The sequence below is a fragment of the Protopterus annectens genome, chromosome 16.part0 (assembly GCF_019279795.1).
Source record: "Protopterus annectens isolate FY-2018-M chromosome 16.part0, PAN1.0, whole genome shotgun sequence".
Lineage (NCBI taxonomy): Eukaryota > Metazoa > Chordata > Ceratodontiformes > Protopteridae > Protopterus > Protopterus annectens.
Window position 1 is genome coordinate 397,716,032 of NC_056750.1, and position 24,293 is coordinate 397,740,324.

Sequence of the window (24,293 nt, forward strand, 5' to 3'; positions counted from 1 at the left end):
TGGGAACTGAGAAAATTGTCTAAGCTTCTTGAAGTAATGAGCAATGCAACATTTTCTGCCCTAGAATTGGTGACTGATGAACTGACTGCCATGAGAACAGTGGTACTTCAAAATCGCATGGCTCTTGACTTCACCCTAGCGGTGAGAGGAGGTATGTGCGCTTTAATCCAGGAGGAGTGCTGTTCGTATATTCCTGACCACAAACACGAGATAGACAACCATCTTGAGGTAACCCAGCAGGTGTCGGCCATGACCAAACCGGGACCAAATCCATTGATGGACTTTTTTCAGAAACTGTTTGGGGGTGGGGCAGTATCCTGATGAACATTCTGATTGTCATCTGTGTAGGGATAGCTCTACTGATGATATGTGGGTGCTGCTGCATCCCCTGCATAAAAGGACTAATCAAAAATTTTGTAGACATTTCAGTTTCAGAAACCTTATACCAAGATGCTGAACTCGAAGAATTACTAAAAAACTGAAAATGCTTTCATGAGCTTAAACTGAATGACTCTCTTAACTGCAAATCCTGAGTTGGAAGAGGTTAGGGGAAGAAAAAAAAACTGTTTATGCTTATCTTGAAAGTAGAATAAAAGTATTAAAAGGGGGGAAATGTTAGAAAAATATATAATAGCAATATGCATGCTTAGTGCATTCAAGGTTTAAAAGGGTTAATACATTTATTCTGTTCATACTGCATGAATCTGCACAGCTATTAGAAACTTAAAAAGAGACATTTCATTTCTGCTTATGCCATGAAAATATGTACAGCTACTAGAAACTTAACAAAAGACATTTCATTTCTGCTTATGCCATGAGAAAATGTGCAGCTGCTAGAAGCCTTGATAAAGAAAACAATAGATGTTTGAAAGCTTAAACCATAGTCAGCATTACTTGTACCAAAGCTAGAAATGTACTTTGAATCTAGACAAAATGTAACACATGTATTAGAACTGTACAACTGAAGAATTGAAGAGTCAAGGTGGGCTAAAATAAGCCCAAGGCCAGGTTGTTTTTCTCAAAAATGTTTTTGCAAGACAGCAATAATCTGACCATGTCAGCAATAAGCCTGGTAACATTTTCTTTGTAACATACAGAAAGCTGTGTCCAACTACGTCAGCAATAGATTAGTAACATTTTCTGTGTGACATGAAGAGAACTGTATAAGAATAACATACTGATCAACAGAAAGTCAGACAAATTTTGTACCTACATGCTTTGTCTCCTTGCTGCAAGTAATAAAGGGTGCCTTGCTTGAACCTGACGTGCATTGGTCTTTGAAGTTTTTCCTTTTACACTTGCATATGCAGTCATTAGTGTACTTTTACTCACAACTCTAGTTTTGTGAATATTTAAAGTCTATTTTTCCTGTCGCAAGGAGCACCAGCACATTATGATCACAGGTAGCTTAGCTTTTGAATTGTACTCATCTTGTTTCTTGTTTTTTATTGAAAGACAACTGAAAATGTCAATATTTACCGCCTAAGTTTCTTGTTGCAAGAAGCACCAGCACCTTAACTTCACATTTAGATGTATCTGTAGTATTTTCACTGCACTTTCTTGGTGTAGTACTAATGTAAAAGGAAGACCTATTGCCAGAAACTGTACCAATTGTTCTTGTCCTCAGTATCCTGCATTTCTGTTTTCCTGCTTTGTGAATTATTGCCTTGTGCATGTCTACACTGTGCTGTTGATAACTATTGTTGTTCTGCATTACTTTATGCATAGGTGTAAACACTGCTGTGTTTTTAGTTAGCTATGTGTGTAAGACACTCATACAATGGAAATTAATGCTTGGCATACTGCCTCTGCCTACCTGTATTACTTTTTTTCTCTCTACCCATGGTATTTTTGTCTCTCGCTCTTTTCCTGAATTATTTGCTCATAACTAATCCCCCTCCTCTCTGTTTTTATAGCTCTAGTGGATTTTTCCCTGCAGTTTTCTCTTGGCCACAGTACAGGCAACACAGGTTTGAGGACCTTAACAGATACCCTGCAACTCTAACCATCGGTCGAGAAACCACCATTTTAAGCTTAAAATAATACCACTGAAGTATGTGTCCCAGTGAATAACTACTACATGATAAGCTAAGCTTTTAATTAATGCTAGAATTTATAAGCACAACAGGAATTTACAGTGTTTTTTTTTTTTGCTAGTCGCCATGAAAAGCAGACGCCGGCAGCTCCTATCCTTTCTCTTTGGTTACCCACTATCCTCATACTGTTTCTGTGTATATTCTCCTGTTCTGTACTTTACCCTTCCCTGAATTCATTTCTAGCCTCACTCATAACTGTCTTTGTTAGTGCACCTGCCCTATGTTACTGTCTTTAGAGTCTTACATACTATTTTTTTTATTTTTTTGCCCTGCTTTTAGCTGCTAGTAAGACCCCCCCTCTAAAGCCCCTCTCTGTTGTAGTTTATTTTAACCATACAGCACTGGGTTTGCTTCAAGTAAATCTACTTGTGTAGCTTGAGGCCAGTGTCCTTTTGTAAGCATACTTCTGCTCATATTTTATTTCTTTTTTATTCATTTCTGATGACTATACCTTTAGAAACTTTATATCCTTATCTCTCAAGCTAGTTTTTTTCTGATTGTTTCTCTGACCATCTTGACCAGGGTGCTAGCCAAGTTCCATTCGCCCTCGCTACACTCAGGCTCACTTCGCTCCACTACCTTACCCCCATTTCCACCCATCCCATTACAATTACTTTTATACCTAACTATCCCTTCCCTTCCTGCCCCACTAGCCACTACAATTCCACTTCCTGCCTATTGCCACAACCACCTTACTAATCTGTCAATCTTGTCAACACCACTTCCTCTATACCACTGTCTCTACCTACTCTATCTGACCATATTTCCAACATGCATTATTTTCTAATATCTTCTGCACTACTCTTTATTCTCTCTATCTCCACCTCTTACCACTCCAATCTCTCTGACCCACTCACCAACTTCTCCCTTGTACAACATATATCCAATTACTTCATCTTTTACTATCTCCCCTATTCTCTTTACTACCTCTACCTCAAGTCTATATAAACTATCCATAATACAGGTTTTTAAACCTTCCCACAAAGCTAATTCAAAACTATACAAACTCCATCAAGCATCTACCACACACTCTCTCCTCACGAAAACCTACTTCGTCTTGGAGATATCCATCCCAACCCTGGCCCCTCTTCTTCTCTCCCCACCCTCACTCTCCCTAAAACTACCTCTACACTGTCCCCATCTTACTCCTCTAACAATCACCAACCTCAGTCACAACAATCATCTCCATCCAAATATTTAACTATTTACTCATTGAATATTCAGAGTCTAGAAAATAAAGTTACTGAGCTGCACTCATGGATAGCTCTCAATATCCCTCACATCCTCTCCCTATCTGAAACCTGGCTCAAGCCAGAAATCTCGAATAGTGAAATACTCCCACCAGGTTATAATATCTTCCGATCTGATAGACCTGTAAAAAAAGGGGTGGCGTGGCCATCCTCTACTCAAACAACCTTAACCTCTCACCTTACCCTTCCCCATTTCCTGACTTCCTCCCAGCTGAAATCATCATCCTTAACTGCCATCTGAATCCCCCACAAAAAACTTGCAATTGCCTCTATCTACCTTCCTCCTGGTAACAATCTGCCCATTATTGAAAACATCCTATCCTGGTTCTCCCACAGCATACCATATGAGACGCTTAACCTTGGTGATGTTAACATTGATTGGTCCAAACTCACAACTGACTCCCACCAAATCAGTATCCACCTACATGGCTTCCACCAACTTATAACATCTCCCACTCGCTTCCACAAAAATTCCACCTCTAGCTCCATCATATTCTGGATCCTTACCAATTCTCCCCACCAATACCACAATCCCACCACCTTAACTGACTCCCTCAGTGATCATCTCCCTACCACCATCTTAGGACACTACTCCCATATTTCTAAACCCCACCTTATCAAAGACTGTTGAAAACTATCAACTTTCAATTCATCCCAATTTAACTCTATTCTCCACAACATAGATTGGTCCATCCTAAAATACCTCCCCCTAAACAATGCTGTAAGCACTTTCAAACTCATCTTCATGAGTACTCTAAACTCCTTAGCTCCCTCTAGGAAGATCAGTGTAAAATCAAATCATGCTCCCAGGCTCTCCAAGGAGACTAGGTCCCTTATGAAACAAAGAGATAGTGCTTGGAAAACCTGGACTAAAACTAAACAACCACCTCTTCTTCAAAAATACAGGCAACTGAGGATCCTTGCAAAAAACATACAACTAATGACAAAAAGTTATACAATAGCTCTGCTCAGCTTAACAACAAATCCAATCCTCGAAAATTGTGGTCAACTCTCAACAACATCCTCTATCCTGGAAAGCCCTCTAATCCCTCCCCATACTCCAACTCTTCCTCTCAAGAAACAGCTACTCTCCTGAATAAACACTTTATCTCTTCATCCAAAATCTGGTAACCTCTAAGCCAAACTCTACTTCGACACCCACACCTCCAAGTCCCACTAACACAACATTGTTTTCATTTGAGCCAGTTCCCATTACTTACATCAAATCTCTACTACTCAAGCTAAAACCTTGCTCTCCTTCCACTGACAATCTATCTCTTACATTCCTCAAACTTGCTGCTGACTCAATTGCCTATCCTATATCTATACTAATTAATCGATCTTTCTTTACTATCCTTCTTCATAAAGGTGGAAACTCCACTGATCCCTCAAACTACTGACCCACTGCCATTCTGTCCCCCCTCCAAGATATTAGAAAAATGTATTCACTCGCAGCTTTTCAATCACCTCCTCACACACCACTTACTTACCCCTACCCAACATAAATGTTGTCCTCACCACAGCACCACCACTGCCCTCCTCTCCTTCACTCATATCATTGCAGAGGCCCTAGACAACAATAAACTCATTTTCTGTCTCTTCCTAGATCTCTCCAAAGCCTTTGATACTGCCTCTCATCCTCTACTACTATCCAAACTCACAAAGCTCCACCTATCCCCCTCCACACTTGCCTGGTTTAATAGTTATCTATCTGGCAGAGAACAATCTGTCAAATGGCTCTCATCCTCCTTACCTTTCCTTCCCATCTCCACTGGGGTTCCCCAAGGCACCATCTTGGGACCCCTTTTGTTTAACATCTTCACCAATGATCTTTACACCTCATGCAAAAAATCCTTCCTTATTCAGTATGCCGATGACTCTACACATATTCATCTCAAATAACATTCCTGAACTACACTCTCTGACCCAACAAACCCTACTATCCACTGAACAATGCCTCTCTCACAACCTACTGATCCTAAATCCTAAGAAGACCAAATTCCTACTTTTCCTTCCCCGTTCTCTTTCTCATCACAAAACCTCCTTTTTATAGATTCATAGGTTCATAGATTAGTACAAGGCTAATTGTCCTTATGAGCCATTTTAAGCCTAGCCAATTATCCCTTGTGAGACTCAAACCCTGCACCTTGTGTTTATAAGACAAACACCTTAACCATTAGGCCACCCTCCCAACAACATCTTCTAACAATACAACTATCCAACCTGACACCCACACAAAACTCCTAGGGGTCATTATCGATGAACTAAAGTTCAACCTACACATACTCCAGTGTATAAAAAAAAACTAACCAGAAACTAGGTCTGCTATATCGGAACAAAAAATTCCTAACCCCTGAATCTAGACTTACCCTGGGCCAGGCACTCCTCCTCTCCTCCCTCTTATATGCTGCCCCAGTTCTTACCAATATCCAGGCTTCCACTCTCTTCCTTCTCTTTATGTACCCTCAAAAGGTCCATACTTAGTACCTCATTACACCTCTCTCTCCAGTGTGCCTACTATGCATTTGCATAATTTTATACAAACAAAAAAATGTTATTGAACTATATCAATGTAAAATGATGTTACTTTTTAATGCAACTTTAACTTTATGCATGTAACCCAACATATGTGAATCTTTTTGCTTTAACCGCTATTATATTAATATTGTTCAACATTGTACTTGTTTACTTGTTTAAAAATGTACTACTGGAGCTTTTCTCCTTGGGTCTCCACTGAAAATGGGCCACAAGCCCAGTTGGACAAACCCGGTTAACAAATGTCAATAAATATATATATATATATATAAAACCGCCGCTGAGTAAAGAGCAGCACCATGCAATGAGAGGATTAAATACAAGCAAAGAGAAATGAGTATTAAGCTCATTACCAATCATGAAAGCACACAATATGCCTTTCACCAGCAATCCCAAACTCAGACAGGTTAGATCAGCACACTTCTGCCACAAGGGTACAGAAAAATACCTTCTTAATGCAGAATAGCTGGTTTGGAGCCCAACTGTAAAAAGACCATACAAACTACCTACAGCTAACAGATACAATGCAATACAGTGCAATTAACTACTTAAAGCAGCAGCAGACAATACAGTTTTTTTTAAAGTGACGTAGTACAGTCACAGTATATAACATACGTGCAAAAAAAATACAATATACTGGTCACAATGGGGTAAGGAAAATGGTCATGCCCACCTGGTGGATCCATGTTTAGGCCTGTTTAGGAATTTTTGCAATCTTTTGTGTTTCACTATTTTTTTTAAATTTTGTTCTTTAAACAAAAAATGTTTGAGATTTCAGAACCTAAATGCATACATATATATATATATATATATATATATATATATATATATATATATATATATATATATATATACATACATATATACATAAAACACACACACACACACAAATGCATACATAATTAGAATAGTCTGGTGATTATAACATGTCTCTGTGTCATAATATACTGAAACATAGTTCAAATAAGTGATCTAAACAATATAAGCTTGAACATTTTGAGAGGAAGTTGAGAATCAGTTGGTCACAGAGAATAAAATTAAGTTCAGAACTTTTAATGTCATTATAGACTTCTCTTATCTCTCATTTCTCATTGTATGCAACTGAACATATTTATACATTCAGAAAAACAATGTGCTGACAGTGACCAAAGATAAGAGAAGAAATAAAATATTATAATAAGCTTCAATTTCTCTCTTTCTTATCCCCCCGGACGTTTTTTTCATACATGTAATCGGGTTAATTTTCAATACTTAGACAATGATTTGTTGGATAGCCAGCTCTTTTGCTCTTGAAGAAACATCTACTTTTGTAAATTTATTTTTAAGTCTTAGTGGTTAGGATAATTAATATAGGGATTTATTGTAATTAGGCTAGGGAATCAGACTAATTCCAAGGTTGAGGTATTATTTACTATTTAATATATCTTTGATTAAAATTAGGATCTAATGACTTGATGCTATTACTGTGTTTTGTTCATTTTTATCAAGCAGTCATAAGTTAATTTTAACTTTCTCATATAATTCTAGAATGTCTTTAATTTATCCTATAAAATTACAGTTTTTATCTGGTTCATGGGGGGCAAAGCCCCACATACAGGGGGGGGCTATACTACTGAACTCTTTTGAAATAATTTAAATTGCTTCACAAACACACACACATGCACACATGCACACACACACACACACACACACACACACACGCACGCACGCACGCACGCACACACACACACACACACACACACACACACACACGCACGCACGCGCACACACACACACACACACACGCACACACAGTGACCAGCAGGAAGGACACTTTGATGACCAAATACACCACAGATATCTGAGTAAAAATAAATGAAAAACGGTGGAGACTGTATACTTTTCTGAAATTAAATAAGCATCACATCACTTTCCTGAAGAAAATCACTTGCATGCTTCTAAATTTCTGCCACTTCTTCACTGCAGGCAATGAAAAGAAACCATCAGCTTGTCAGCCTATATCTGATGACTAAACTCCACATTGTTTGCGTGACATTTTCTGTACTGCCTGCTGCTTTTTATAGCATGCTGCACAGATATTGTTTTGCCACACATCAAGTTGTACTGCACTTATAAAGCTATACTCTTATGAAATGTGCTTGTTCTATACTTGAATTTTACTGCAATTTCTCGAGTCTGTGTCATGAATGCAGAGAGTGAAGAAGCTAGCCTACATACATAGATAGCCACTGTGTACGTAAACACATGGACCTGCGCAGATGTCACTCAGTGTGAACACAATAATCCTGAATATAGGATATACATAAAACAATACTTCAAAGACTGTTTGATATTTCTTATAAGAGCTTTCAGAAAATGATGATGGACACTGAGATACACAAATCAACAGCTGACATTTTATAAGATATTATTTCTTTGCCAGTGCTTACATTTTTTGACATATTTCCCATGACAGAAAATGTCATGCTATGGATAAAGATTCATTGTGTTTAGTTCCAATGTGTCAGTTTAATATCGATATGCTCTGAATATGCTACATTTTTACTGTACATACAACACAAAGAAGTCACATACACATCCTTTATATAAAATAAGCAGGATGGAACTTAGAATTTATACATAAATTACAAGATGTATAAATAATACAGCTCATGTTTTCCAGTACGTATAAGCTACAGGTAACTTAGAAAGCTGGAAGCAAAAAGGCATTCTATTGTTTACCACTATATGATTACAGTAAGCCTCGTGGTAACAAGATTAATTAAAGCTGCACTTAATTAGCCAAATTAAATAAAGGCAGTCCTCTTGTCTGAAAGCTTCTTTCAAAATAAATTGTACAAATGGGAAGTCCATAGGGGGCCAAAGCCCTACATATGGGGTGTACACTGTCATACTCTTTTCAAGTAATTTAAATTACTTCAAAATGACTGAATATTAGATTTAAAGTATTACTGTGGCAGTGATGTCAGAGTATTCAGTTGAATTCTGAATGCGTTGCAGTATACAAAACACAGTTCAGGTATGGAGTAACACAGCTACTTGGTGTTCTCATTTTCTAATCTGCTGCTCAGGAAGGAATTTCTTGTCATTTCCTTGCAGTCCGTTGAGATGACTATGTTCTTTGTCTGCACTTTTTAACCCAATGTATTTTTTACTTTTATTTAGTTAAGCATTTATTTTATTTGTTGTTATTGCTTTTTAACTACAATGAAGGCTTATTTGCCTTTCTTTTTGTGTAGGAGTTTTGGTTGAATATATATATATATATATATATATATATATATATATATATATATATATATATATATATATATATATATATATATCATCTATTTTTGGGCTGTTTTTTCAGACTCCATAGATTTTCTTTTTGTTAGATGTGTGTTTTTAACTTTGTGGTTGACTTGAGTTGATTTATTTTCCTTAATTTTCTCTGGGGGGTGTTCAGAGTGGGATTCATTATGAATTAATTTTATTTCTGAAACTTACAGTTTCTTGTGATAATTTGATCCTTTTCAGTGATAGCAGGATTTCCATTTCTACATTATGCTGTGCATTGTTTGTCAGCATTTCTATTTTTGCCCACAGTTTTCCATCCAAAAAGTCCTTAATACTTTTGTGTAATTATATTAGAAGAACATATTTTTGGAAAATTTTGCTTTTCACTATAAAGTATTTTAGTGAAATGGGAATCACTGACCTGTTATCAGTCCTTACTTTGAACTTATCAAGACCAGGGAACAGTAAGGGCAAGGTTTCTTTTTTCCTACCAAGGCTGCACCACCTCAAAGTTAGCATAGTTAGAGAGCAAGGTGCATGTTCTACAGGAGAGGGTTAGTACACTGCAGAAATCTATCCTTTTGTTTTGTTATGTTTCTGTCATTTCAGGAATGCACACTGTCCCCCATTTATTTTCAAACTTTGTTGAGTCAATGCATGCCAGCTCAATGACTAGCCATGTATCCATTTTTCTGATGCATGTCTATTGATAAAGTGCTTCTTAAAGATCTGTGAGTTGGGTAAAAATACAGTAGGTGAAGCATTTCTTGCATATGTCTTTTAACAGATAGCTTGCTTTTGATCAGACTTGTTAAAGAATAATTCAAATAATAATGTCTCAATGCAAAGCATGCTCATTTGTGAAAATAATTGTCTGATGCAGACAATATCACAACTGCTCCTTCAACACAAAGTACTGTACCATGATGTCATATGCAAGTCATCATGTCTGTGGTCATTATTACGGAATTGACACAAACCCAGGGGTGTTGTGATGCCTGACATCACAGGTAGAGTGCCTTACCATGGGTGGAAGATTTTTTTTATATTACCTGTTACACACACCCTGTTAGACATTATTGCACAGAGAGAACAGGTTAAATTGTTTTGTGTTTAAACTATTACTATATACTTTTTATATTTTTGACGTAGAAAAGTTCATCTGCCTAATATTTTAAACTTGCTCTAGCATATGTTATTGCTATTGGAAAAAAGTATTTTACATCAAAAATATAAGTTACATAAGTATTTAATGTCTACACATATGTGGAAGTATGAACAGAGAGACTCATATACAAATATACATAGAAATGGCACACACACACACACACACACACACACACACACACACACACACACACACACATATATACACACACAAAGTGTGGTGTGAATGTTATGCATTATGAAATGAAGAGATTAAGAGTAAAACTGAGCTCAGTGTAGTCCCTAGCAATTTCATCATTGTTTGATTGAGACATATACATTTCCCTATGTTTGTCAGTACAATAAACTCTCAGTTAGTTGGCACCGATGGGGATTGGTAATTGCTGGATAACTGTAGTTTCTGGTTATTTGAGAGTTACTATTAAAAATAGGCCTGACTAATACTGTACCCTATACTATTTGTTTGGTTTGACTTGTTCTCAGATCGGGGAGAGAGGGAATTTATTCCTATCTTCCTTTTTACAACTCTAAAACTCTAAAAACTCAAAGTATGTTTCTGCAGGGGGGAAATCAGAAAGTGCAACACATAAAAATTGTACTGCATTTCTCTGATTTTTTTTTTTTTTTGACAGTTGCTTGAGAGTTTACTGTACTATGTTTGGATGCCCTGTTTGGAGTATGGTATCACTGCTACAGCTGCTGGTACTCTTTCAATACAAGTATCTGATTTGGAAGTTTTCTCCAGGCGTCTGTTGCTGAGAGGATGAGAGACGTGCAAGTATACAACTAAGACAAACTACATAAGGCAATTGTAACAGAAAGTACTGGGTCACATCAGAAGCTTGGGAGGTCATTGTTAAGAAACTGAAAACTGTTGTAAAACTTAGCATTAAATACCATATGTTCAGGTTATGCTATAAGAGAATATCTATGCAAAGATAACCATGTGAGCAGCCAGAATGCATTACAAATTAAGTTTGGCAACAAACTAAGTTGTCCCGGGATATCTTCATGGGGGTAGGTTAATATTAGGGGGAGTTAAGTGGGTTGGGGAGGTGAAAGGGTTAAGTGGAGGCAGAGATAGTGGTGAGGAAATGAGATAATGATGGGGAGGGGCTTAAGAGGTTTAGTCTAGTGTAGTTGGGTTAAGCAATCACATTTTGGCGTGAACTTGCTACCCACCAACCCTCCCTCCTTTCGTTGGTAGTGGAGTAGGGTTATTTATCAGTGGGGGTAGGCAGAGAAGAGGGATAGGCTTGCCCTCTTCTGTTCCCCCTCTGATGTCTGGATGTTTATTTCAAGGATCTGGGGAAAGGAAATGAATAGTTGGAGGAAGCTTGCTGGATAGATAAGCAAGCTGAGGTAAGGATGGTGCTTATTTGGTGGAAGGTAATTCAATGGATGGTGTATGAAGTGAGTTGGGACACTGCTTCGTAAGCAAAGTAAGCGAGCAGAGGTATGGACCCTGCTTGTTGGGCAGGGTGAGTACGTACGCTGCCCTGATTAACACTGAAGTGAAATGGGACGCTGCTTCATAAGTAAAGTAAGTGAGTAGAGGTATGGACGCTGCTTACTGGGGCAGGTTGAGTAGGTACGCTGCCCTGATTAACATTACAAGGATGTTATGCTGTATTTAGAATCAATTATATCATGAATAGTTGTAATTAATAAAGTTGGTGATCAAAGCTATGTTATGGAAATTTAATAAAGGTCGTCAAATGTCATTTGGTGTGATGTGTATTACTGAAGGGGACCGGGACAAATTGAATATTTTACTGTGCACATTTTCAGAAATGGATAGATTGGCCTCAACTCTGGATTGATGTGTGTGTGTGTGTGTGTGTGTGTGTGTGTGTGTGTGTGTGTGTGTGTGTGTGTGTGTGTGTGTGTGTGTGTGTGTGTGTTAGGGTTACCACCTGTCCCACTTTGCAAGGGACAGGCCCTCTTTAGGCAGTTGTGTCCTGCAAAAAAAATTGAAAAATATGGCAAATGTCCTGAGATTTTAGGAAAAACATATTTACTGTATTTTCTTTAATAGCTGCATAAAACAGTTATTTTGTATCTGAAACACCTAAATGTTATAAGAAACAGAATAAGCAACTCAAATGCTACAAGAATAAGTTTTTATTTTGGCAAAAAAGTGAAGTTATGTCCTTTGTACTATCCGTGGATATGTTTTGCCCTTCAAAATCTGATGTTTCTACAAAAAAAGTCCCACTTTGGGCATTTGAAAAGGTGGCAACCCTAGTATGTGTGTGTGTGTTTGTGTGTGTGTATGTGTGTGTGTTTTGTTTTTTTAATTCCCGGGAAATGCTATTCAGAAATGAAGAGACATATGAGGGAACAGTTTTGGAGGCACACTAGGCTGTGATTTGCTTGATGTCTATTGTCATGCAAAGTTGACTAAATATTTGAATCTAGCCAAACTGGAAATGTGAGACTCCAGCCCACTGAAGGAGGGGAGATGGGAGGAGCAACTTGGGCAGAAATTGAAACTTGCAAACTGCCCCATGTGAAAAGTCTTTTTTGTCTCAGTAAATTGACACTTTTGCAAGGTTCTTTCAGAGAATATGTAGTACTTCAGTAGGAACAACATTTGTAAAACTCACTGCAGACCAGTCAATGACACACGAGCTGCAGACTCTCAAACTTGGCAGTTTTTTCAGGTGTTCCATTCTAAGTGAATGGAAGTCTAGTCTGACAACAAATGGTAGGGCTATTTATTCTCACAATCTGTGCATTATGGGACAGATTTAGCTTTCCAAAGGAATCACAATGTCTGCCCCTATGAGGGCAGACTAGAATAAAAAAATAAATAAATTAGGAATGAGTATTTATTTTGCTGCAGGCAGCTTTTGGAGGTGCAGCAAGCCATGGCAAGATAAAAAAAATGTTTTTTTCATTGTTTGTCCATAGTGGTCCTTTAAATATTTTTTACAAATCTTAATCTTGGAATTACAAGTCACAGTGCCAACTAAGTAAACAAACTGTATAATCTGGATGTCTGAAATAAATCTTAGAAAAGTTACTTGCACTAGAGTCGCCAAGTAATGAAATACTGTATTTTGTATGTTATTTTTTATGTTATGTAACATAACCATAGTTCCAAATATATGAAAAGAGCAAAGTATAACATTTGTTTGACCTTTTATACTTATTTAACAAAAGTAAATAAAATATAGCAGATCCCAGATTATTGCAGCAGTCATTTTTCAGAAATACATTTCAGAATTCAAATAGAATTCAAATCCTGTTCGTTTCTCAGCTAGAGCGTCTTCTGTGTGGAGGCATACGTGAATGGGGCATGCCTTCATTGAAGGTTGTGCATCAGGGCTGGTAACTCGCTACGTAAAAATCCACTACCAATCATTAGCAGACCGGAGTTCCGCTGTGGCGACCCCTAACTGGGAAAAGCCAAAAGACACAAACATTTCAGAATTCAAATATCCTTTTGGCAGACTAATCCTGGATTTCTTTATTAGAGCACTGGCAAATTAAACAGCTTCCACTCAGAATTCTTGAGATGAACATATAATTTACATGAAAAGGAGGACATGATTATACCAGAAGTCAGAGAATGTTGCGTATACATTGTGTAGTAATTGAAACAGAGGTCCAAAGCTCTGAAATGCAATGAAACATTTTGGGACAGTTTTTAAATTCTACTACCCCTACTAACTAACCTCTGTCAGGATTATTGCTGTGCTCTTTTGCAGGTAGATTTTGAAGACTTTTGGAGAAACTGCATATCTGAAAAATAATGGGAAAAATTATAATCAGCACATCCCTTGATCTGAAATATGAAATTCTGAGTTAAGAAATGACAAGTTAGCTGTCTAATTGTCTAAAAACAAAATATACTAAACTCCTCCAGTTGTTACTAAACTCCTTATTAAAGGCATCACTGTTAATATTTCATAAAAGGTTGAGATCAGTGGTTAGTCTTGTCCATGTAATAAAGAATCTGCTTATTGAAACTTACAGCTTGGAGAATCGATGTGTGTATACCATTCATTCCAGAGATGAGCAACCTCAGCATACATAGTATTATTAATGCAATATACCAAAACGTGATACATCTCAAAAATGAAATGGAGAAGATAGTGCTGTCCACAGGTCGTAAAATAACATGATTCATTTTGAAGCAAATCCATTATTCTACATTTGCAAATAAAACTTACCTCACATACATCCCCAGGCTGCAATGCCCATGTCGTGTAACCATTCCTATTAACCAGCTGTGCTACACATTTTGCACTGCATCTATAGCAGCCTTATTTCAAATGGCTTGTGCTTGATTGTCAAAGAGCTAGCAGAAAATATCTTATTCAAAGTGAAATATGGAACTTTACTCGTTCTTCAACCCCTCAAACGGGAAAAATTATATACCGACCCCCCCCTCAGTACATATCAATGCAAGGCTTATAATACCTTGCTGAAAGTGATACTCATCTCCCAGTTACACAGCAGGCATCAAAGAATCAACATTGTATCAAATTTCCTATCATTTAAAGATATCTAGAAGTGTACTACTCAATATGCAAATTTCCAAATATGTTTACACCCATTTTCAAATAATACTAAAACCACAAGCATCCCTTGTTATAAAACATTTAAAACATTCTGCAATCCTTTCAGTGTCACCTCACAGCAAGACGTTGTCGCATTCGATTCTCAGCTAGAGCGTCTTCTGTGTGGAGGCATAAACTATTTAGAACAGAACACGCAGGCTGTGGATGGGAAAATGAACTGTAGTAGAGAGATGTTCAAGTGTGGTTGTTGTTCCCAATGCCCTAACATTATTATTGGTGACAGTTTTAATATTGGGGTAAAATATTTAAGATCAACAGTCATTTCACTTGTAATTCTAAGCAGGTAGTTTACCTTGCTAAGTGCCTAGTTTGTTCAGCCTTTTACATTAGCTAGTCATCTAGGAAACTGAAAGAACAAATGTGTGAGCATTTACTGGACATTAGGAAGGGTAAGGTCACAAATGCATTGTTTAAATATGTCAATGAGTTCAACACACATTATTTTGTTTTTTTGGCAATTAAACAAGTAATTATTGATGCTCAGGGGGTTGTAATAAATGAGCATTTGGAAAAATGCGAGTTAAAATGGCAGCTCAGGTTAGATGCTATGACTTACCCTGGGTTAAATGAAGCCTGTTCTATAAATTCTGTGTTAAAGTTGAAATATTTTGATGCCAGGTAAGGTATTAATAATTTAATTGGTTCTATGTTTCTGTTGTTTTTTATCATCACATAATAATTTTAATGGTGTGTATATAAACTGTCATTAAAAAGTGTTTCTGGAGTTTTGCTGTTGCCACTAGTGCATCCCAGCAGTTTTTTTATTTTTATTAGACAGGTACCACGAGTGGCAGCAAATGATTAGTCTCATAGTAGGGGTCAGGGAAACAAAAATCTCTTACACAGTTTGATGTATTTAGAAAATAGGTCTGCAACATTTGTCATAAACTGGTTTTGCCACTGGTCCATATAAATAGAAGGAAATGTGGAAATCAATGATGAACGCATAGCCATATATTTTAGCTGTCTGTAATAATAATATTCAGAGACTTTTGATTTTGAGACAATTTCAGCTCCCTCTGTTAGAATAAAAATGTGTTCTGTTTTGAAAGTAGTATAACATTTAAAGGCATTTCTGATTGCTTCTTGTCCAGCCTAATAAAATATATTTGCAAATAAATACTTCGCAATGATGTCTAAAACTGCGGCGGTGGTGCTGCGGTAGCGTTGTCGCCTCATAGCAAGACGTTGTCCCGTTCGATTCTCAGCTAGAGCATCTTCTGTGTGGAGGCATACGTGAATGGGGCGTGCCTTCGTTGAAGGTTGTGTGTCAGGGCTGGTAACCCGGTATGTAAAAATCCACTACCAATCATTAGCGGACTGGAGTTCCGCTGTGGCGACCCCTAACCGGGAAAAGCCGAAAGAAACAAACAATGATGTCTAACAAACTAGAATTGTATCAAAAATTCTTACTGACTCTAAATTCTGTAAGAAAGACAGAGTGTGCATTTATTTGTGGAAATATTTGTTTAATATTTTTTCAGCAAATATACAAATAAATACAGATGTAGTCCCCTCTCCCCATTTGCTTGATATAACTAACCTAAAGGATGATTGATGTATGACTTGCTGAATTTTGAAAGTCTGTATAATATGCGTGTAAAAAGGATATTCAGCTTTTATATAACAGCCCTGTTGCTGAGTTATAAAACAGCACATAACAGATCATCTGAAATGTTACTTGCTAATGTGTTTGACAAGCTGATTCAAATATGGGTGTGGATTCTAAGACACAGTGATAGCATTGTAGAACCATAACAATGAAATACCAAGGCAAAACAATGTGAAGAGAATAACACATAATGCATACACGGAACTCTTAATAGTCCACATTGTAAATTAAACTAAAGGAACATTGTGGAGGCACTACCCCAGCAAAGATGTTACCTAGTACTAAGAACCACAACAGAAAGGCAAATATAAATATGTCCTACGGTAGCATTGTCGCCTCACAGTAAGATGCTGTCCGGTTCGATTCTCAGCTAGAGCGTCTTCTGCGTGGAGACATGCATGAATGGGCATACCTTCATTGAAGGTTATGCATCAGGGCTGGTAACTCGACACGTAAAAATCAACTAACAATCAACTAACAATCATTAGCAGACCGGAGTTCCACTGTGGCGACCCCTAACTGGGAAATGCCGAAAGACACAACAACATCTGAAACAGTAGTAAAATATCAGAATATCGATACAGGTAGTACTGCACATTACAGTGTTATCATAAGCTGTCTACACATTGATGTATGTCACAATTCATTTGTAAACAGGTGACTAGCAACCAAGAAAAATATGCATCCAACAGTTATCTGCTATGAAATATCATTGTTATCTTAAGAAGTAGCATTCAGGGTACCTAAACTCATGAACTATCCTAAGATAAACCTCCAATATCTCTGTAGCTAGCCTATAATAAGAACATAGGTTGCATAATAATCATTGTAGATTATTTTAAGGAAACTGAATCCAAGACATTGTGACATTTGCATTTCTGCCATGTCACAGAAATTAAAAACATGGCTTGTCAAACACTGACATTCTTCTGCATAATGATATATATTATCCCTTTTTTTTTGAGGCAGAATCAGAAGAAAACATTTTAGGACCCATTTGGGGAAGGGAGATTTCTCCTGGATTTTGATTGAAGAAAGCATATTGTCTCTTTGTAGATAGTCAGATAGGGATTTGGTGCTCTGATGTGGTCAGAGACTCATCTTTAGATTTGTGACATTCAAGATGCTGTTCTACTTGAAGATATTTGGAACAGATTCATGAAGAAGATATGGAACAGTGCTTAAAACAGTCAAAGTTGAACAAGTGAAACTTTGTGCAACCAGTTCAGTTGTTATACTGGAGACATGAGCAGTAATGATGTCACCATGTGAGGACTTGCTGGAGAACACACATAGGAAATAGACATGCACTGGTTCCAGGAGGTAGTCTATAAATTGCCCTATCAGATCAAAGTAACTGCTGCTTGGCTGCAACTTGGGAATGTATATCAGTTTATCAGTACAGGAAAAGAAACTATGAACTAGTTTTAGAATGCATAATACTTTGATAATACATCTCAACTTTATTTTTACAGAGAAAGTTGATGAAATTATTACTAAGTAATGGCAAATAAATCTGTGATTAATCACAAGAAATAAAACTACATGCATGTTGCCAGCTGATGCTGATTCTCAAAGTTTTTCAATGAACTATTTTACCTTCAACCAAGAAAGAGCTTGAATTTTGTCTACAACTATTTCCAATGTTATCTAGGTGCATCACAGGCAAGAAAATTATATGCATCTTACCAGGAAAGGCACTTAACAGGGCACTATTAACAGTGACTGTGATGATATGAAGTATTGCCGGCTATGCCAGTAGATGAAGGAATGTATAATGTGTCAGCATAGCTAGCTGGAGTTTTGTAAAGGATATGTCATTTGTATATCAAACTGATTTGTAAAGGTGTTTGTGTTAAAAATGTACCAGCAGTGGGCCCTGCTGGACAGAAATGAAATACACCTGTATGTCAGACTGTATTGTAACTCTTGAAATTAATATACTGTAACAGAGGGTACTGGAAGAGAAGAGGTTAATCTCAAGCCAGCTAACTTTGAAAAATAGTTTGAAATTAAATTACCTGGTTTAGGCCATAAAGATTGCATCTTACAGTTCTGACTGCAGCCAGAGATAAACTGGCTATAAAAAACAGGACTAGGAATCCTACTCTAGTGTCCTTAGGGGTGAACTAATTGTTACACTTGGAAGGGTGGAAGTTTTGAAATGGTTTTATAGCTTCCAGATGCTATAACACATGTTTGCAAACCTCTATCTGTGTGTATGGTAACACACATGTGCTAAATTCTGGTTCAGTTTCTAGTAATGGGGGTAGTGTGGGAACCAGCGTTAGATAACCAGATGTATGTGATGTCATTCTGTAATCCAGCACTGAAATGAAGTTTTAATACTAGCTGAGAAAGAAGTTTCACAGCAGTCTGTTTCTGAAACCTGACAAAGAAAGAAGATGGCTCACCTACTACATCTTGCCATGCTTTAGTAAGTAACAAGGGAATAGTAATTATTTGGATAAGTTGGGAAAATATAGTGAGATTAGTTAAGTACTGTTTATCTGTATCTGTGTGAATCTATCAACCTGTGTTATTTTTAATATTTCCTGTGAATGAAACTCTGGTGTTTATTGTAAATAGAGATTTAGTATTTTCATGTTCTTTTATTTATTATTAAATAAATTTAAACCTTTCATTGTGGATGGTAATTTACTGCACCTAAGGGGAGAGATAACACCTTGTTTGTGAGAGATAAGTGAGAAAAGTGGGATCTAAAGGAAATTTGTGAAAGAGCAGAAGACAAGTATATCAAAGATGTGTTACAGAAGATATGAACATGACAGCTCTTTCACAGAGGGAGAGCCATTTGATTTTTTTTGCCCCAGGCATACTTGATGATCAGAGATGTTCATCCTGTTAAGCATGACTGAAGCTTCCCTACATTAGTAGTAAATACCAAACAGATAATAAAAGTGTGTATTTCATTTGGATTTGGGATTACATGGCAAAGGATTTAACATTCAAAACCACTTTCATTGAACATATTTTCAAAATTTTCTGTAGGAGGCAAGCCCCCCTGCACCAACACCACAATCTCTAGCTTATATATGCCAACTCCATGGTTGTACAAGGGGAGAAAGTGCAGCACCTTTCATTTGCTGAAAGTGGCTTTTAGCAATAAGGCCATCACATTGCCTTCCTTCGAATAATAATCTTTCGACAAATACTCACATTCCCTTTTACCTAATAGATAAGTACTTTCTTTCCAGTAGCTTTTCTAGTTTCTAGTAGAAGTAGGTAGAAAGCACCAAGTGCAAGTTTTAACTGTTTTGAAGCTTCATCACACTAAAAGCTAAGGCTTGGTCTGACCACATTCCAAGATACTTAAGGTATGAAACTTGCAAAGACATAGATAATTGAATGGTGTAACTGTAAGTAAAATTCTGGCATGGCAGTTCTCTTCTGAGAAGGTTAAATAAGTAACTGTGCAAATTGATTAACATTTTCTTTCTACTACAAAAATGCAATTAGAAATGTGCATTTTTAACTGTAGGTGAAGACAGTGTAGGACTGAACTTTTTTTCTCCATGTCCAATAAAGACATGAAAAGGGACACATTCTGGGCAATTAAACTTCCCATCAACTCAGACAATTACTAGATAACCTTTATCACCAATACAATGACATAACCAAAATCAAGGACAGCATGCAAACACAATCCAGTCAATACAATAGGAATCCAGCAAGTTTGATACACAATCGCTTAGCACTACAAAGTGCCAGCCCTTGCAACTCCTTATATGCTAAACAAATACCCACCTAATGGGGAAAAGTTCCAATAAGCAACCATAAAAACAAGATAGCCAAATAGTAAGAAACAGCTCAGGTCAAACAGCAGCAATTTCAAGTAGGCATGGGTTGGACATATTCTTCTGCTCACTAGGAGCAGCAGCTACAAAATATGAGAAAAATATAACCCCAAGAAAACTCACATGCTCTCTGGTTCAAACCCAGATGAAAGAAGGGTAAATAACAAATATATTAATATTTTCCAGTATGTTTAGAAAGGTGTAGTAAGAATCTTGGGGCATAGTAGGGGATCTGTAGCAAGCTACAATTTGGATTAAAGTCTTACCTAGTGTTAGTTGCACCTGGAGAATTTCAGATGCATTGTGTTGGGCAACTAGCCTGGTGGTGTGAATATCCTTGGTGAATATTGACACTCTTCTACCTTTAGTATTTCGGTCCTGGTTTGGTGGCCAAGAATTGTGGTAAGAGTTGTAGCCTGGTATTGCAGGGGTGCTCGCTGAAGCCTTGAACCAGGTCTCAGTTACTGCACAGATATCGATTTTCTCCATTTTTAGGAGTGCCTCGAGAGAGTGCATTTTGATGTTTAGACTTCTAGCATTGAGTAGCATTACCTTCAGATTTTGCATGCTTGTACCTGTTATGGTGGTGGTTTTATCCTTTGAACTTTGCCTAAAAAAGGCACTATAGGGGTGGCAAGAGCCTTAGCCAGTAACCTGAATCCCAAGGGCAACAGATGCAGACCATGTCTGGCAAAGCATCGTGGTCTGTTGATCATGTCGTCCCAGGCAGACAGACACTGGATCCCTTTTGAATGACACCAGAAGCTTAGCCAATTGTTGAAGTCAATTATTTTGTCCTTATATTGTGGTATCATCATTGGCGAAGGCAGGATGCTACTCAGGGCTAGGGTCATACCTGCCTGGGCCACATGATCCCAGAGCTCTTCCATGTCTCTTTTCATGTAGTCCAGGGAGGTACATCTCAAGTCATTCAATCCAACATGGACAATGACAGAGTCATATTTGTACTTGTTGTGGAGTGACTTGAGTACATGCATTATGTGGTGGATCCTGGGCACCCGACAGGCAGCTGACTGTAATTTTCTCCTTGTTCAGCCTGGTGAGTGGGACATCAGTGTGCCGGACTATAGAGTCACCTATGACTAAAGTGTTAGGTATGTTGTCTTGCCTTAGGGGCTGTTGCTGGGTGGCACACTAGTGTTGTGAGCTATGTAACACTTTGGTTGTGATTGGTGTTTGTTTGCATTTCAGCTTCAGAGGTCCTTGTTGCTTGGGCAGGTTACAGTTAAGGGCCTCTGCATATGTGGATTTAGTGTTGCTATAAGTGGGTGTTGGTGGTGTGGGTTTAGAAGGGCTATGTATTGCTTGAGGTGTAGTGTGGGTTTAACCTTCTCCTCTTGACTGTCTAGCACAATCTTGGGTGGAGAGAGCTTTGCTTCCATTTTGGCTATGTAAATGCATCTCTCACAGGTTGTAGTGTTGGGTGGTAGGAGGAGAGAGTTGTCTGTGTACATGAGGCAATTGCTGCATTGCCCCAGTATGCCCAGATTCACCAGGTGGACAGGAGAAATAACTACCCTGCCATTAACTGGGAAAACTACTCATGTACCAACATCTTTGCCCAACGGTTCTTGGAATTCATAAATTCCAATGCCCTGGATCAACTAATCCATAGTCCCACCAGGGGCTCCAATATCCTGGACCTGGTCATTACCAACATGGGAAATCGATGCTCCACACCTATGGTCATCCCCTCGTTAGTCAGGTATGACCATAAGCTAATCACCCTTAACATCCACATCCCACCCCCAACCCCAGTAAGGAAACCTCCATAAAAAACTTCTCCAAAGCCAACTTCATTCTACTCAAGTCAGAAGTGACAAACTTCATGACACCCATGCAGATGGGAACTGAAAGTTCAACTGCTGAATCCTACTCTAAGGCACTGTACAAGCACATCTACTCATGCATGAATCGTGCTATCCCAAATAGAACCAAGATGCTCTCATCCAAAAAAAGGAAGCCAATCTGGTGGTCCCCTGCCATAAACAAACTTTACAACAAAAGGAAGAAACTGTTGCAGAAAAGAGGAAAATCCCAGGATGCAAAAAACTCCCTTACCAGCCTCAGTAAAAAACTGAGATCCCTCATAAAATCCTCCAAAGCTAGTTACGAAAATAAAATTGCCAAAGATTCCAAAGACAACCACAAGGCATTCTATAACTATGTCAAGAATCTAAATGACAATTCTCAGATCTGCTCTGAGCTAAAACAGAATGGCATTAAATATACTGATCCTAAGGACATTGCCAATATCCTGGCAGATCAATTCAGTGCCAACTTCACCCCCCTCTCACCCCCTAAATGGCCCATCTCAATACCGGAAGATTGACAAATTCTGGTTATAACGGCCACGCAGGTAAAAAATGCACTCTCCAAAGCTAAGAATACAGCATCCATGGGACCAGATGACATCCCGGGCTGTGTACTACATGAACTACAATATGAACTGGCACCTCACATATGTGTCATGTTTAATCATAGCCTCACCTCAGGTTTCGTGCCCACTGAGTGGTGCAGAGCTACAGTTATCCCACTCCACAAGGGGGGATCCACCTTGGATCCCAGAAACTACCATCCCTTCACTCTGATGAGCCTTATCTGCAAGGCCATGGAGCGTATTATCATGGAACTTATAAACAAAGACATTGGCAACATTCAAACACTGTACCCCACACAGTTTGGGTTCGTGAAGGGTCGATCTTGTCTCCTGAACCTGATTGACTTCTTTGAATCAGTCTCCAGAGCCATGGACAAGGGTAAGGTGGTACACGCAGCCTATCTAGACCTTGCCAAGGCCTTTTACACCATCCCCCACTCTGGAATCATAGATAAACTTACTAAGCTGGGCATTAATCCCTACATTACCCAATGGGTTGCTAACTGGCTTACTGATAGTACCTACACTGTAAAAGTAGCCGACTCCAAATCCAGCTTCAGACAAGTGACAAGTGGAGTACCTCAGGGTTCAGTCGTGGGACCGCTCTTGTTTGGCATCTACTTCTCTGAAGTACAGGCCAACACTAAGGGACTCTGGCTAACAAAGTTCGCAGATGACTGCAACTGAGAGCCATTATTGAATTCCCAAATGATGTGGATACTCTACAAAAGGGCCTTACAGAAACAGATGCTTGGTGCCAGAGCCATGGGCTCATGCTCAATGCCAAGAAATGTATAGTTATCCCCTTTGGGAAAAAAAACATGTACCCATGAATTACCATATAGGTGGCAGTACACTAAACACCGAAAGTGTGATAAGAGACTTAGGGACACAGGTGGAAAGTGGTCTCACCTGCGATAACCACATCACCACAACAGTCAGGAAATCCTTCTATGCGGCACACCTCATCACTAAGGGCTTTTCATCCAGAAAAAAGGAAGTCATTGTCCCACTGTACTCACCCCTTATTAGATCCATTATAGAATACAATGCCCCATTTGGTATGTACCTCACAAGACATCTGCAACAACTGGAAAGGCTGCAGAAATACCTCACTAAAAGAATCACAGGCCTAAAGCAGATGCCCTACACTGACCGCCATAAAAAACTCCAGCTATACTCTGTCGCATATCGTCTACTCAGAGGTAATCTCTGCTTAACATACAAGGCCATGTCAAACCCAGAGCTGTTGGACATGCTACACTTAAAGAAATCACAATCCCTCAGAGCCACATGCTCCAGGGATCTAAACATTGTCATCACAATAAACAAAACATGCTGGAGGGATAGGTTCCTGACCCAGAGACTCCACAGACTCTGGAATAGATTGCCCATACATGTCAAGCAGAGTGCCTCTTTGGCCCTCTTCAAAAGGAACCTTGACGATTAGATGGGAGAAAGGAAATTCACCCCGGGGATCACATCAGTCACCCTGCTAGACAGGGGTCCAGGGAAGTAAATAGTGTGGGATGAAATAGCCAGG

The 24,293-nt window shown here is 38.4% G+C and overlaps 1 protein-coding gene across 3 annotated transcripts in view; it reads right to left on the minus strand.

Annotated features, from left to right (window-relative positions):
* Positions 1-24,293, minus strand: part of ADGRD2 (adhesion G protein-coupled receptor D2) — a 1,709,855-nt gene that overhangs the window by 1,538,470 nt on the left and 147,092 nt on the right. For all 3 annotated transcript variants that reach the window (XM_044058541.1, XM_044058538.1, XM_044058539.1), the window contains exon 3: positions 14,011-14,077. In XM_044058541.1, the coding sequence (XP_043914476.1) occupies positions 14,011-14,077 (67 nt within the window). The remainder of the gene's footprint in view (positions 1-14,010; positions 14,078-24,293) is intronic.